The 16,178-nt window shown below is 61.8% G+C and overlaps 1 protein-coding gene across 1 annotated transcript; it reads left to right on the top strand.

Annotated features, from left to right (window-relative positions):
* The first annotated feature begins 6,991 nt into the window (after positions 1-6,991).
* Positions 6,992-8,240, top strand: POU4F3 (POU class 4 homeobox 3). Its single transcript, XM_054288134.1, has 2 exons — positions 6,992-7,111; positions 7,380-8,240. The coding sequence occupies exons 1-2, from the start codon at positions 6,992-6,994 to the stop codon at positions 8,238-8,240; spliced, it is 981 nt and encodes a 326-aa protein (XP_054144109.1).
* The last annotated feature ends 7,938 nt before the right edge of the window (positions 8,241-16,178 follow it).

The raw sequence follows: 16,178 nt of genomic DNA, 5'->3' as shown, positions 1-16,178 counted from the left end.
AGGCACCTGCTTAGGAAAGCACCACTTAGCAAAATCATGTGAAAAGGAACAAAGTTCCTCTTGGTGTATAGTAACCTTGTACTATAGTTTTTACAGATTGTGAACTTGTGTAATAGGATAATAGCAGATATTGTTGAATTTTTAATTGTTTACACATTAAAATTCATATATGTAATGTTTGTTTTATTGATTACAAGCCAAATTTCTAAGATGCATGTTGACTTTTTTTGCAATAAAGTTATAGTATGGAATGGTTCAAGATTTAGAAAAGACAAAATTCTAACTGAAATAAATTGGAAGGAGAGCCATTCAAAAAAATGACAACTCTCAGAAAAAGAGCATTATCACTTCTCTGGGGGGAAGTGGGTGTGTGAAGGGGGATTCATGTGTGTGTAATGTGTGTGCAGGTTTGGTTTAGGTCAGAGCTGAGAGAGAACTCTTCCAAGTGCCCCAGTGCTCTGGGACAGAATGCACTGAGCAGGTAACTGGGTGTGGGAGGAGATGGGGGCCAGTCAAGGCTGTTGGGCAGCTGTGGGGGCTCAGTTTAACAGCAGCTGGAGGAAGCTGTGCAGCCTGGGCTGGGTCCCCAGTCCCTTCCAGGTTTGCAGTGTTCTGTTGGACACAAATCCTGGCAGGACACACCTGCCGGTTCTGGCTCCTTTGTAGATTGGGGTGAAAACAAATGTGTTCTATTATTACCTTTATTTCTGGTCTTTGGCCCTTTCCCCAGTTCCTGTTATTCCCTCCTGCAGCCCCTCCCTGTACCTGCTGTGTCCAGGTGCTGCAGGGTCGTACAAAGCCTGGGTTTCTCTTCTGTGCTGCAGAGGAGCCTCTCCATGACAAACGGTGCCTTTGAGACGCCTCAGTGCCAGCAGTTAAATCTGCACCCTGCCCCAGCCCTGTCCCTGCCCAACCAGCCCCGTTCTGCAGGAAGCAGCGAGGTCCTTTAGGAGACAGATCCTGAAGCAGCAGGAGAGCTTCAGTGGGCAAAGCTCTTGCTGCTTCCTGTACCGTTAAAATTCATTTTAATGGAAAAGGGTGTACAAGGAGTTGGAAGGGGAGTAGCATTCGTGTGTGTGTGGCTTTGGATGTACTTTTCCCCAGCCATTCCAAAGGTGATCTGAGAGTTCCCTGAGCACAGCAGCAGCGTTCAGCAGGGTGGGACAGCTCTTCCCACAGCCCTGGGCCACAATCCTGCCAGGAGCCCCTTGGAAGGAAGCAGATGTCTACAGGAGCTATTTGGGGGGAACAGTCACATGAAGGTACAGTGTTGGTGTAATTGCCAGGCCAAGAATCTCTTTGTTGTCTCCAGCTGAGGCTGTATGGAATACAGCGCTAACTTCTGGAGAGGGTTCCCAACGGTGGCAATCTAATTTTAACTCAGCTCTGGAAACGGGGGACCCAGTTCTGTCCTCTGGAGCAGGTTGTGTAACATGTCTGGGCCTTTACTGATGAGATCACTGATACAAGGGACTTTCAAAAGGGAAAAATAAGTTTGTCTGATGTTTCTCTGGAGGTTTTCATATGCTGCCACCACTTTATTCCACAACAGACTTACAACTGTGATGATCAAAACCTAAATTCATTAACTAGAGCACTTTCTCACCAGGATCATTGCACCGACAGTTTCCAGTGGTAGTCTCAGGTAGGCTGATCCCTGAGGGGTGCTGTGTGCAGGGAGCCAGGCAGGCCGAGCAGGGTAAGGCCTCGTGTGCCATGCTGCCAGATGCCTCCTTCACCTGCAGCTTCCCCTTTTTCCCACCAAAAAATCCAGGTTTTTTCACTACGTTTTCATAGCATCCGGAAAACACGGTTTTTGTCAGAAACATCTCTTGGATTTGAAGTTCAAAAATATGTTTTACCTGATCAAGAGACTTCAGCCCAAATAGAACCCATGACAGGGGCAGAGGCGAGTGGCCAAGGCCAGAGGGGACCCCGCTCAGTACAGCGGGTCCCCCAGCAGCGGCCCTGTGCCAGCTAAGGGGCTCAGGGACCAGAGCCCGCACCGGGGTCGCTTTTCCACAATGCTCTGCTAATGCCAAAGGCTTTGGGAGCCGGGCTCAGCCGGGGCCGGCTCTCGCTGCCGGGAGCCCGGGCTGGGCGCTGCTGGGGCAGCTCCGGGGGATGCCCGGACCCTGCCCCGGAGCCCGGGCACAGGCCCGGACCTCCAGGACTGGGAGCAGCTCGGACCGCGGGGACACCGGCATCGCCCCCGCCCGGGCTGCGGCCGCTCCGCTGTCGTTCATCCCATGCATCGCCCCCCGCCCGGGCTGTGGTCGCTCTGCCGTAGTCCACCCCATTTCCAGGAGCCGGGTTCCGTCTGTGCCGCCTCTCCCGAGCCCGGCGGTGTGCGGGGCGCTGCCGGAGCAGCCTGCGCTCCGTGACGCGCGAGTTAATTATAGCCCGTCCTGCGCCGGCAACCTTAAAGCACTCCTGCCAGTGATTTATTTAAACGCTGATAAATTATACATTCCTTTAGTAATTCATGCGAAAATTATTTGAAGTCAACTCAACATCACGTAGCTCTCTCCGTGTGCTCTCTCGTGGTGAAGGCCCTGTCAGACAACGCTTCCATCCGCTCTTCCTTCAGCCGCTTCTCGAGGCTCTGGGTCACCTGCGGGCCGAGGACAGCGAGGGAGCTCTTGGCACACCCTCACTGCTCCAGTGTCGGCACCCGGAGGGAGCCGCCTCTGGTTTGACCAGCCCGGGCTGCCCCTGGCCTGGGGAGCAGTCTGCCCCTTCCCTCCGGGCCCCCCGGCCAACGCCGCCCGTGTCCCGTGGAGCAGCAGCCGTGAGGATGCAGAGCTGCTGCTCCAGGGCCGTGCAGGGCCGGGGCTGCTCGTGCTCCCACACTTGTGCTGGGCTGGCAGCAAACACCCTCACTGAGTGAGAGGGTGAGACTCTGGGGGCAGCCCAACGTGCCCGTGTTGCGCTTCTGTCCCCCCAGGATTGCCCTGAGAACATACAGCTGTTTCACTTGTTGATTAGCAAAAACATTAGGAGACCTACTGTTTCAGGGCATGTATAATTAATGTTTGTTCCTCATTAACTTCTTGTGGCAGAGTCCTGTTAGAAGCATTTAGATGTATTTCTAGAATTAGGAGCAAATATAACCAGATGCCTGGCAGCTGAGTGGTCTGTTCCACCCGTGGAAAGCCCCATTGCTCCCATCCTCTCTGGCAGGAAGGGGAGAGCTTGTTCTGATCAAGGACTGATGCATCCTTTATTGCAGTTTTAATTACAGTGAATGATCCATGTAAAAATTCTATAATTCATGTACACTACAAGTGAATAAAGGATGCCACTCCCAAGACAGTGGCCACCTGTTTTCCTGGAATCTCAAATCAAAACCTTGCTTCCTGAAAAATTCAAAACTAAGTTGCTGAACTTTCCACCTGCTGCTGCTGGACAAGGCTGTTTGTGCTGCCCCTGTCACCCAGCACAGCTTCAGCACTTCTCGTGCCCTGGTGGGGCCACAATGCTCTGCTAATGCCAAGGCTTTGGGGTTTGCTCTGGGATCGCACCCACCCAACAGCCCTGGAGCCACCTGTGCCACTGCCTGGGGCCAAGGACGTGCCCAAGGCTTTGCTTGGCAGGAGCCCCTCTGCAGCCAGCGAAGCTCTGCTTGGATTTTGACTACAGAACAGGAAAGCGCTCCTAACTTAATCTGAAGCAATGCACAGGCCCCAGATGGCTCCCCTTGCCTCTCCTTGGAAGGCAGCTCAGCAATTGGCCGGTGCTCAGTCCCTCGGGGCTCTCTCTGGTGGTTTGTGTGGGGTGGCCCCACTGTGCAGAGCTGCAAGGGCTCCCTGTCTGCAGAGGAAGCCCATCCTGGCTGTGATGCAGCTGTGCTCTTTGAAGCACTTTCCATTCCATCCCCAGCTGCATGAAAAACTTCCCAGAGCCATGGAGTTCCTGCCCTGGTCCCTCCCTTTAACCTCCAAGTTCTGCAAATTCCCTTTAGGGCTCCACGGTCCCACCCAAGGCACAGTCTGCCCCCGAGCTGCTCTCCCTGAGCCCATTCTGGCCCCACACCAGCTGGGGCTCTGGAGGACACCCTGCAGCCCCAGGGCAGCCCCAGTGCCAGCCCTTTCCTTGGGAGCCCAGCACTGCCTCGGCCAGACAGCTCCTGTAACTTAGCAACTTTTCCTTTGCTCTGTTGAGGTGGGTTCTTCAATCTCCTTAATGAATAAGAGAATCAGGCCAGGTAATTGATGCTTGGCCATTTAGCTGATGAATAATTGACTGTCTGGGTAACTGGAGATATTTCCTCAATCAGATTGTGCGGTGGAACAACTGCATCATGCGGGGTGCAGCATGGCTCACAGCTCTGGGTGCTGGAAATGGGCTCTGCAGCTCACAAGAGGAACCTCCAGAGTCAGCTCCAGTCCTCCTCCACACGGACCAGGCACATGAGCTCCAGCAGTGGAACCTCCTGAGGTTCAGCAAAGCCCAGGGATGATCCCTTCCAACCCAAACCATCCCCTGATTCTGCGATTTTGGTAACTGGCTGCATTTTAGCAACGGAAGTTATTTTATGACATAAACCTTGACTCAGGATTTGTTTTCCAGACCCACATTGAAGATAAACACAAGGGCAGGACAGTGAGAGCTGGGCAGGCCTCGAGGGGAGCTGGGGAGGGGAGCAAAGGCTCCAAGGCAGGAGCAGCAGGGCAGAAGGTGCAGGGAGCTGTCCCTGTGTGTGCTTCAGCTCCTCACAGGCAGACACTGCAGCTGCCTCCTCCAGAGGGGCTGGGCGTGCAGCACATCCTGGGGCTGTCCTGAACATTTAAAGATTCGAGCTCTGTCAGCTTTGTGACTGTGACACATCGTGCTGCTCCCAGCCCGTGGCAGAGAGGGTACCAGCATGAATTGTGGATTAAAGAACTCGTGGTTTTATTTCAAACTTCCCAGGAAACGTTCACAGGACATCACTCCTGTATCAGTATGTACTGCATATTTTTTAAACGACTTGAAGTTCATACAATGAAACCTAGAAATTATTGGCACTACTCTGTGATGAGCTTTGAATTAAAATCTAAATAAGAACAGAATATTTTGATGCGTTAGGAAAATTGATAACAATCCATGAGCTGTGACAAAAGATAAAATAGCACATGCTTTTAATCTGACTTTTGCCTTCAGATTTCCAGTGAGTCACCAGCAACGTTTCATCAGAGTATGCGTTTGGGTTTTTTCTTCCAGAAATGTCATTAATTATTTACCAGTAGGTGAATGATCTCTGAAATCTATTGCAGTGACACCTCTGAGTCTGCAGACAGTTTCTGATGGCAAACCATCTGGGCTCCTTTAACTTGTTGTTGTTTATCCTTTGGACTCCTCTCCCCCGGCTGTAAGGTGTAACGGCAGCAGACAGGGCCAGGAGCATCAATATTTTACAGCATTAATTAAAGGGAGCTGAGCAGCTGCGGGCCCAGCGCTGTGGGAGGGGAGGGAGGGCCGTGCTTAAGGCCAGGAGAGCTGTCCTGGCACGGGCAGGGACAGGGACAGGGACAGGGACAGGGACCCTCGGGCTGTGGCAGCGGCGCTGGGGTCGCGCAGGCCGCGCTCGGTGTGGCAGCGACAGCGGCACCGGCAGGAGGAGCGTGCGGGGTCCCGGCGGCTTCTCCGCACCGGGGAGAGGATGAAGCAACAGCCGAGAGACGGGGAAAGCGAGCTGCCGGTCCTGTGCGAGCACCCTCGGGCCGGGCCCGGGGAGTCGGGCTCTGCATCCGCCCTCCGCATCTTCTTGTGTGCTGGCGTCAACAGGCAGCCCTAAACAAAGGGAGGGTTAAAACCAAAACAAAACAAAGGCCTGAAATTTATCCCTCTATTAATTACTTCCAGCAAGCAGGGCCGCCTTTAAAGCGGTGCCACTTCAGATAAAACTTTCATGCAGCTATTTAGGGCCTCTGAAATATAAATGATTTCCTTTAAATGTTTTATCATAAATCAGGGCAGGCAGCTTCGCCACCACGCGCCGGTTTCCTCCGGTGGGAGGGAGCCGCTAGCCCGGCCCGGCCCGGCCCGGTTCGGCTCGGCCCGGCCCGGCGGCGGACCCCGGGTGGGGCGGAACGGGACGGAGCAGGGCGGGAGCGGAGCGGAGCGGGCCGGGAGCGGAGGGGGCCGGGAGCGGAACAAGTCGGGAGCAGCGCGGCCCCGCCGCCGGCGCTGTCCGCGGTGCTGCTCCCCGCGCTCCCCGCGCACCCGTCCCGCCGCCGCCGCTCCCGCACGGACGGACCGAGCCGCCCTGGGAGCCCCTTCCAACCCGAGCCGTCCTTGGTCCTGCGCTCTGGGCTCGGTGCGCGTTTCCCAAAGGAACCCGTTTCACCACAGCAGCACCGCTTCTTTTCTCTGCCCGCGATCAGTTTGTCAGAAACCAGACCGCAGCTCCTTCCGCTCCTGGTCCGTATTTACCGAGGCTTATAGGACTTGGAAACTTTAAATCTCGGACTAGGTTTTATTTTTGCTTAAGAACTTCGAATTTTGCAAAATACTTGCATCTCTGGTGCCTCAAAGTACAGAAATGTCTGAAGAAGTGTGAAGACTGGGAGAGCAAAAATGGAAGGGCCGCTCAGCAGTAGAACAACGCCAACTCCAGAGCCGCTTTCCCGGGGCTGGGAGTGGGCACGGCCCCTCTGCTCCGAGCGCCAGCCCGCGGGTTTAGCCCACGGAGAAGCGCCCGCTCCTCCCCTGTCCCCCGGGACCTGCCGGCCGAGGGAAGGGCGGGATTCCAGCGGGAGCGGCCGGGGCTGCGAGGCGGGGGCTGAGGGCGGCGGGCCCGGGGCACCGGAGGGTCTCTCGGCCCGTGCCCGCCGGTGCTGCCCGGGCGCATCACGCGTGCGCGGCCGGTGTAAGATGAGCGCGGGAGCGCGGGCGGGGCGGGCGCCGGCGGAGCTCCGCCACCCAACACCGCCGGCTCGGGCAGTGCCGCGGGCAGACGCAGCCCCGCGCCCGTGCCCGGGGCCCGCCGCCCGCGGGCCGCGCCGCGATGATGGCCATGGACGCCAAGCAGCCCTTCGCCGTGCCCGCCGCCCTCCAGGAGCCCAAGTTCCCCAGCCTGCACGCCGGCAGCGAGGCGATGCGCAGAGTTTGCCTCCCGGCCCCGCAGGTACGTGGATGCGGCGCAATTCCCGCTCCGAGCCGCGTTTTCTGACAGGGGTTAATGTTTTTTTCATGTCGGCAGCACCGTCGCGCGTCGCGGCTCCGCGCCCCCCCCCGCGCCGCCCCTGATCCGCGCCATGCGGAGCGGGGCCGCTGAATTCCTATTAATTTTTATGACCTGAGCTCCGGGGAGGACCCGCGGTGCCGGGGCCGGTTTTTCATGCGGAGATGACAGAATTCCCCACTGACCTCGCCACGCGTACTCTCGCTCGCAGCTGCAGGGCAATATATTCGGGAGCTTCGATGAGAGCCTGCTGGCCCGCGCCGAGGCGCTGGCGGCCGCGGACCTCGCCCCCCACGCCAAGGGCCACCACCTGCACCCTCACTTCAAGCCGGACGCCGCCTTCCACGCCATGAGCGGCGTCCCCTGCGCCGCCGCCGCCCTCCCGCACCCCGCCGCCCTGGCCGCGCACCCGCACCCGCTGCCGCACCCGGCGCTGGACGGCGGCGACCTGCTGGAGCACCTCTCGCCGTCGCTGGCCGCGGCGGGGCTGGCCGAGCCCCCCGCGCTGCCCGCGCCGCTGCCGCCGCCGCCGCTGCCCGCCGCCGCCGCGGGGCCCCTGCCCGTGCCCGTGGGCGCCCCGGGGGCTCCCGCGCCCGCCGCGGACCCGCGGGAGCTGGAGGCGTTCGCCGAGCGCTTCAAGCAGCGCCGGGTGCGGCTGGGGGTGACCCAGGCCGACGTGGGGGCGGCGCTGGCGGCGCTGAAGCTGCCGGGCGTGGGCTCGCTCAGCCAGAGCACGATCTGCCGCTTCGAGTCGCTGACGCTGTCGCACAACAACATGACGGCGCTGCGGCCGGTGCTCCAGGCCTGGCTGGAGGGCGCCGAGGCCGCCCGGCGCGCCCGCCCCGCCGGCCCCGACCCGCCGCCCGGCGCCGAGCGCAAGCGCCGGCGGACCTCGATCGCCGCGCCCGAGCGGCGCTCGCTGGAGGCGTATTTCGCGCTGCAGCCCCGGCCCTCGGCCGAGAAGATCGCGGCCATCGCCGAGAAGCTGGACCTCAAGAAGAACGTGGTGCGCGTCTGGTTCTGCAACCAGCGCCAGAAGCAGAAGCGCATGAAGTACTCGGCGGTGCACTGACGGCCCCGGCCCGACCGCCCCGGCGGCGCGGCCCTGGAGCCGGGACCGGATGGGACGGGACGGGACGGACCGCCCTGAGCGCTCCCGGCCCGGCCCTGCCCACAGAGCCGGCCAGGACAGAAGCCCGGGGGGCGCGGACCGGGGGGCGCCGCGGCGGGGCCGGCATCCCGCGGGTCCCCGGACGGCGCTGGCGGCGGGCGAGGCCTCCGGGGCGCGGCCCGGGCAGAGTCGCTCCCCCCGCGCCCGCCGTCCCGCCCGTCCCGCCGCTGCGGGCGAGCCCCGCGCCCCCTCCCCAATAAAGCTTTATTTTTCAACCCTCCGGGACGTGTCGTTCCTCGCCGCCCCGCGCCGCAGCGCCGACGGGAATACCCGAAATGACCTGCAAGAGCAATCGCACCCTAATAAACGCCCCTCGGCGGGACACGGGACCGGCTTCTCCCCGCCGGGCCCCGCTCCGCCCCCGGCCCCGGAAAACCGAAACATCCCCCGGCCAAAACCTTCTGAATGTGTTCAGAAGGGGGAAGGAGCTTTTATTTGAGATTCCCAGAAGCACCTTAACGATTAAAGATTAATGTTCGAAGCGTGAGCCTCCCCTGGATATTCCACTTTAGCATTTCAATGAGTGACAAACATCGAACTTGAGAACTGGGTCTCATCCTCCTCCCCCGCCAGGAAACGATCTCACGAATTCTCCTTTTCCTCGCGGGTAGCTCTCTTCCTCGCATCGCGTTTTCCCAATCATCCTCAGCGATTTTTCCCCAATCAAATGTCCTTTAACAAAAAATGCCCTTATGACATTACATTATATTGTGGGCTCTGAAAATTTAGAATAAGGGCGGCGCAATATTAATTGCCTTCCACACTATAAGGAAGGCAGCTCCGACGGCACCTTCCCCCGCAGCTGCGGGCTCCAGGCCCGTGTTTTTACAGGTAGGATGTGCCTTTATCTCTTCTCTCGTTCTCGTGCGTGTCTGGGAGCTGCCCCCGCCTTGCCCCGGGCTGGGACCGGCCCCGCCGGAGGAGCGGGCACGGCCGTGTCGGGCCGGGGCCGGGGCCGGCGGCGGGAGCGGGGCCGGGAGCCTTTCCTGGCACGGGAACGGAGATCCAGCCCAGATGCCGGCGGTGCCGCTGCCCGGGGCCCCGCAGCCTCACGCCTCAAGTGTTGCAGCAGAAATCACCGCTGGCGCCGCTCTCGGAGGGATCCGCGTCCCCCCGGGCCGGGTCAAGCCCGGTCCGAGCCCCGCCGAGCCCGCTCCCATCCGGCGGTGCCGAACACCCTCACTCACGGCTCACGGCCCCACCTCTGTCCTGCGCTCCTGCAGACGGACACCGGACCGGGCTTGTCCCCACCACGGCAAGGGCGTCACCGCTGTCTCTCTTGGGGCTGTTCTAGGGCTGCCCAGCTTTGTGGGTTTGGACGTTTCCGTGCTTGTCCCTTTCGCACAGCTCCGGAGAGTGCCTTAAAGATGCAAAACAAATCCTAAACGAACTTTCCCGAACCCGCAGCTACTGTCCCACAGAGCTGCTCCTCTGAGCTCCTGCTCACCTCCAACAGGCTCACCCGGGACACCTTAAGCCCCTTGACGTTTTAGCTCACCCTCCCTCCCTCCCGGCTCCTTTGCTCCGGGCAGGGCTCTGGACGGGGGGCTCTGCCCAGATTTCACACACAGGACCCGATCCCTTCGTTTGAGATTCACTCTGGAGGTCAGGTTGGTCACCACTGTGCCTTAGTCTGCCCCTGGGTTTGGCTCCCAAAGCTCTGGTGCTCTGGGGTAAACCCACAGCGATACAGGAAGGGATTTGATCTTCCTGGAGCTGCGCATGAACTCCTCTCAGCCTCGCGGAAGAGCTCGGAACCGCTGTTTGATGCTGCAGGGCCACGAAGGAGCTGCCCGGGCTCTCCCTCAGGATAACGAGCAGCCCCGGGGCCAGCAAGCATCACCAGCAGGGGATGGGGGCGGGACGGAGCCGGGGCTCCAATTGCGGGTCTGTGGGAAGCGGCCGCCACATCACAGCCCCCTCTCCCCGCTGCCCCGTCTCCCTCTCCAGGTGCCCGGGGATCAGGATTCTCTTGGGGCTGGGGCTCCTTGTCCTGGGTGGCAGGTCTGTGGGATCCGCTTGATTCTTCAAAACACACCCCATGCACAAACCCATCTCCCACGGGTGAAATGAAAAATGCCGGTGAAATTTGCTGAGAAAGGGAATTCCCTTTCAGTGCCAGCCCAGATAAAGGGGAAAGGGAAACCTGCTGAAATAGGAAATACCCAGTACGCGTGTGAGACACTCAGCAGCAAACTCCCTGTCTATGGTTTCTGAACCACTAACAATTGATTTATTATTTTTTTCCCATGCTTGTTCCTTAATATCCTGCTCTCTGTCTCCCGGGACCTGTGCACAGGAGATGAAAGCACAGAAAACCAAACAAGCCATTGGCGCTGCTCACTCAATTGATTTTTACACAAAATTTGCCTTCATGCACAAAGGATGGAAAAATGATCCCATTAATAATGAATAACAAAAACAAATGCAGGGAGGAAATCAATAGCAGCACATCTGATTACACGAGGGGGCTGGGGGGAGCTCCTAGATGTACAAAAGCATGTGTGAGGAGGAGGGGGAGAGAAGAGAGGGCTCAGGGGCTTGGGGGGCTCGGGAGCAAGGCAGCAGGTGCTGCGGGGCAGGTGTGTGTGTGTGTGTGTGTGTGTGTGTGCACATACGTGTGCACATACGCGTGAGTGGCTGTGTGCATGTCCCCATCAGCCACCAATGTCCTGTGGGAGCAGCAGGACCTGCTGCTGAGGGTCCTGGCTTGGTGTAGAGCCAGGCCCATGCTCATGATGGTCCAAGAAGCAGCCACTGGCAAGGAGAGCTGGAGCTGGAGCTGCAGCCATGCTGCTTTCCCAGAGAAAACTGATTTTCAGCTGCAAAATCCCAAACTTCCAGTCCCCTTTTCCTTCTCACATTCTGCCCTCGGTGTTTCCCTTCTCCTGGGTTTTCAAGGACCTTTGTCCTCCCAAGGAGACACATTCAGTTTGAGATGAAAAATGTTCCTTAGGACAGAGGTTTCTGCTGCTGCCCAGGCTTTGCTCCGGGCCCCGGGCTGGGAGCTGCGGTCCCCACGGTCTGCAGCTGGGAGAGCTGGGGCTGCGGGATGGGAGAGCAGAGCAGCAGGTGCTGGGGCTGCGGGATGGGAGAGCAGCAGGTGCTGCGGCCGGAACACCGGGCCCAGACCCTGGCACTGCCCCGGCAGCGCTGCCCGAGCCCGGTGTGGTCGCTGTTGGTAAGCGCTGCAGGAGGGAGATCTCCGCATTTACTCCGGACAGCTGGGAGGGGAACCAAGGCACCACCCTCCATCAGAGCTCAGCGTTCGGAGCTCAGCCAGGGAAGTGAATGACTCGGTCCCTGTTCGGAGTGCAGAGGTTTTGGTTTCAGTGGGATCATGCTGGTGCAGTTCCTGCATCCCTGCGTTTGGGCGGGTGCTCCCGCCGGGCAGGCGAGCCGCTCCGGGGTCAGCCCAGGCCGCAGCCCCCGGAGGAGCGGCGCACGCAGCCCCGTCCCTGCCAGCGGGCATGTGTGCCAGGGTGGCATGTGTGCCAGTCACGCAGGATTAGCGGCTCCGCGCTGCACTCAGGCCGGACGCCACGTGCGGGCACGTTAACATGGAAAACACATTAGCCCCCGCCGAGGAAACCGGAGCGAATCGGCCGTGAGATGAGGCACCCTGGGATTTCACACCGATGCCGTTCCTCAGACAGGACAGCCGAGCCGGGGCCTGAGGGGCGGTTTGGCTCCGGTTCGCCGCAGTCCCGGGCAGCACGGAGCCGCCACCGGCCGCAGCGCCGGCGCCCCGGGCCCTGCGAGCCCCCGGCCCGCCCGGGAACGGCAGCGGGAGCGCGTCTGGCCGCGGCTCGGAGCCAGCCCTGGGCCTCATGAAATATTCACCGCCAGTCGGGCCCGCCGGCTCTCCCGGGGCAGGAGGCGCGGCCGCAGCGCTCCGAGCGCCGTGCCCTTCCCCTGTCGCGCTGGCACAACCCGCGCGTCCGTGGGGAGGGGACACGGGGGAGCCCCGGCTGTCCCCGCAGCCCGCCCTGCGCCGCTGCCCACGGCCGCCCCTGCTGCGGGGAACGCCGCTCCGGGAGCCCGGCCAGCCCCGTCCAGACCGGGGGAGCCCGGCCAGCCCCGTCCGGACCGGGGGAGCCCGGCCAGCCCCCAGCCGGACCGGGGGAGCCCGGCCAGCCCCGTCCGGACCGGGGGAGCCCGGCCAGCCCCCAGCCGGACCGGGGGAGCCCGGCCAGCCCCCAGCCGGACCGGGGGAGCCCGGCCAGCCCCGTCCGGACCGGGGGAGCCCGGCCAGCCCCGTCCGGACCGGGTGTGCCCAGAGCTCCGGGGGACGGAGCTCCCGCAGCCCGGAGTAGAAGCCCGCTGCAGGACGGGCTGGAGGAGGGCGCTCGGGGGGACCAGAACCCGTGGTCAGGAGCCGGAGAAGAGCCTGGCATGAGAAGGGAAGCGAGCGCGGCATCTCCAAGCCCATGGGAAGCCCCCGCCTGCTCCGGCCAGGAGCCCCAGCCGCAGGACCGAGCTGCTCGGCTCCGCCGAGGGACCCGGCTCTGAGCCCGTCCCGTGCCCGCCCCGTGTCCCGCCCCGTGCCCGCCCCGTGTCCCGTTCCGTGCCCGCCCCGTGTCCCATTCCGTGCCCGCCCTGTGTCCCATCCCGTGTCCCGCCCCGTGTCCCGTTCCGTGTCCCCCCTGTGTCCCGTCCCGTGCCCGCCCCGTGTCCCGTTCCGTGCCCGCCCCGTGTCCCGTTCCGTGTCCCCCCCTGTGTCCCGTCCCGTGTCCCCCCCTGTGTCCCGCCCCGTGTCCCCCCCGTGTCCCGTCCCGTGCCCGTCCCCGGGCCGGCGTGGCCGCGGCAGCGGCGCGGCGAGCACGGGAGAGCGGCAGCACCCAGGCGCATCAATATTTCATAAAATGCCAGCAGCAACAGAGGGAGAGAGGGACCGGGAGCAGAGCAGAATATCGCACAGCTTTTTAGTGGTCTTTTTCTATTAGCGTCAGCTCTGCGGCTGCTTTCAGACAGGAGAGCTTTCCCCGGATGCTCCCAGAGTTTCGGGGTGTGGCGGAGCGCTCTCCCGGCCCGGCTCTGCTCCCGCTCGGCCCGGGCTGGTGCAGTCACGGGGCTCCCATGCTGCCAGAGGGCTCGCAGGGCCAGCGGCACCGTCCCCGCTGTCCCCGCTGTCCCCAAGGAGCGGCGAGAGGCGCTGTGCTGCCGCAGCCGGGCTGGCTCTGCCCTGCTGGGCTCTTTGCAGCCATCGCCTCCAGCGAGCTCGTTCGGGCTGAGCCCTGCTCTGGCTGGCACCTCCCAGACCCCCTGCCCGTCTGCTGCTCTGAGCATGGCCGAGCCTGCACCCCATTTCTCCGTGTAGAAGGGAATCTGCAGGCTCCATATGTAGAGAAAAATGAGATGTTTTCGGGTAAATTCAGGGCAAGCCTGGGACCAGACCCGGGAGCTCCGTGCCCAGAGCCTGGGTGCAGCGCACCGAGCCGTGCTCTGCCCACGGACAGGGAGGTGCCCTGTTAAATTTCAGTAATGCTCTGACCCACTTGCTGCCCACAATGCCCAGATGATGCCTCACATGCCCTCAGAACGGGCCAGCCCAGCCCCAAGGCCGAGCAGGGGCACAGCAGCCATGGCCCCCAGGTCCCCACGGCTGGAGGGGACGGGGGGACCCCCAATGGCCTCACCCCCAGCCCAGCAGTGAGCGGTGAGGGGGCCGGGGGAGCGGGAGCACCCCGGTGCCAGCAGGAGCCTCCCCCTGCCGCCCAGCACGGGGGGATCTGGGCTCTCCCCGGCAGATGCCGGCACCGCAGCAGCACAGAGGCCCTGCAGACAGCCCAGGGCAAAATTTTTAATTTGTCATCACACTTCAACCTGAAAAAATTAAAAAAGAATGGCAGGATGTTGGCGTCTCCGAGACGACGCAGCCCCACAGCTGCTGCAGCCCCACGGCGGGGGCCGGTGCCAGCAGTGGGAGCCACAGCGGCTCGGGGGCTGCCACACTGAGCCAGAGGGAGCCTCGGAGCAGGAACCAGCCCATGGCACAGAGCTGCAACGGGCATGAAGAACAGCACTCACCTGGGACCAAGGGAACACAAGAACATGGGTAGGTTTGAGGGGGAACACCCATCCTGGGGGCTTTCAGGACTCCTTCCCATGTGCCTGGCAGAGAAGTCAGACCGTGCCACAAAAAAACTACAGAAATCCAAATACTTGAGAAAGTTCCCGGTTTAAAACCTCCCTGGGAACAATTTCTGGGGCAGCAGCAGCAGCAGCACAGCAGCTCTGCGCTGGAATCTGGCACAGCACAGCCAGCAGCTTTCCAGCCAGGGAACAACGGCTCTGGGGAGGGCAGCACAGCACAGACAGGGGAACCAGGGCTGCAGACTCCTCTGAAAGACCCGGACACCCAGCGTACCCACAGCCATTAGCAGGATTCCATCAGCAGATCCACTGGCTCTGCTTGGGTTTGGGATTCCCCCAGAGAGATTTCCCCAGCTCCAGTGCTTGCCACAGCCCCATTGCCCAAGGGGCACGGCCAGCGATGTCCCCCCAGCTCCGGGAGCACTGCCGTGGCTTCCTGAGGGATTAACAGAGCCTCTGGTCAGTCCCCTGGCTCCCCAGAGCCCACGGGAGCCGGGGAGGGTGTCCAGGCAAACAGCGAGCTGAGCCACTGGAATTCTTGGTTTCAGTGAAACCCAGGGGAGTGCGTATCAATCGGAGTAAATGGTTCTGCTGCCAGGAGCCGCGTCCTGCAGCACGGGGAGCTGCCAGCAGATTCGTCAAAGTGACTCGTGTTTTGCAGCTCACCGTTAACAACCTGCTCCTGAAGGAGCTGCAGCCCGACGGTTCCTGACTGGAATGCTGTGAGAACACAGAGGCGAGGGGCTGGCGTACGGCAGCAGCTCCAGCCCCCCCGAACCTGCGAGAGGGCCCTGCAGCTGCTCCTGCTAGCTTGACATCAATAAAAGATGGAGACAACCGCGAGCGGGGAGATAAAAGAAGATGAAAGACGCGTGGAAGACAGGCGGCCCCACTGTGTGCGGGGGATTTGAGCACTCGTGGGCAAAACGGGTTTTAAAGCCTGCCATCAGAAAGGGCCGGTGGGGGGGATGCGGTGGGGACGGGGCGGGAGGGACACCCGGCTGCATCCCCTGCCTGGGCACAGGGAGCGGGCACCGAGCCCTGCATCCCCTGCCCCGAGCGGGCACCGAGCCCTGCATCCCCTGCCCCGGCAGAGCGAGCGGGCACCGAGCCCTGCATCCCCTGCCCCGGCACAGCGAGGGGGCACCGAGCCCTGCATCCCCTGCCCCGAGCGGGCACCGAGCCCTGCATCCCCTGCCCCGGCACAGCGAGCGGGCACCGAGCCCTGCATCCCCTGCCCCGGCACAGCGAGGGGGCACCGAGCCTTGCATCCCCTGCCCCGGCACAGCGAGGGGGCACCGAGCCCTGCATCCCCTGCCTGGGCACAGGGAGCGGGCACCGAGCCTTGCATCCCCTGCCCCGGCACAGCGAGGGGGCACCGAGCCCTGCATCCCCTGCCTGGGCACAGGGAGCGGGCACCGAGCCTTGCATCCCCTGCCCCGAGCGGGCACCGAGCCCCGCATCCCCCGGGCCCTGAGCCCCGGCTGTGCCACCCGCACCCCGAGCAGGACGCCGGGCTCCCGCGGAGCCCCAGCACCCCCTGACCCGCCCCACATCCTCAGCGGGGCAGCAGCCTCAGGCAAAGCACACGAATAAAGGCCCCGCAGCGAACTCAGAGCGTGCAAAAGTCTCTGTGCCTCAGCACGGCCAAAAGGCCCCGCAGCAATTCCTTATTGTCACGGTCTAAGCAAAGACAGATCCTTTTATTGAGAGCAGGAGAGGAACGGGAAATGCGGGATCGCA

Source organism: Melozone crissalis, unplaced genomic scaffold (genome assembly GCF_028551555.1).
Source record: "Melozone crissalis strain CALT ecotype California unplaced genomic scaffold, PUWL_Pcris_2 ptg000061l_1, whole genome shotgun sequence".
Taxonomy (NCBI): domain Eukaryota; kingdom Metazoa; phylum Chordata; class Aves; order Passeriformes; family Passerellidae; genus Melozone; species Melozone crissalis.
Note: the sequence above shows the minus strand (reverse complement) of the source record. Positions and strands in the feature narration are given on the sequence as shown.

What these genes read in the sequence shown, in the direction of transcription:
- POU4F3 (XM_054288134.1), top strand. Translation starts at nt 6,992, where the DNA reads ATGATGGCCATGGACGCCAAGCAGCCCTTCGCCGTGCCCGCCGCCCTC. An exon ending in TTTGCCTCCCGGCCCCGCAG is followed by an intron (nt 7,112 to 7,379) that starts GTACGTGGATGC and finishes TCTCGCTCGCAG; the next exon opens with CTGCAGGGCAATATATTCGG.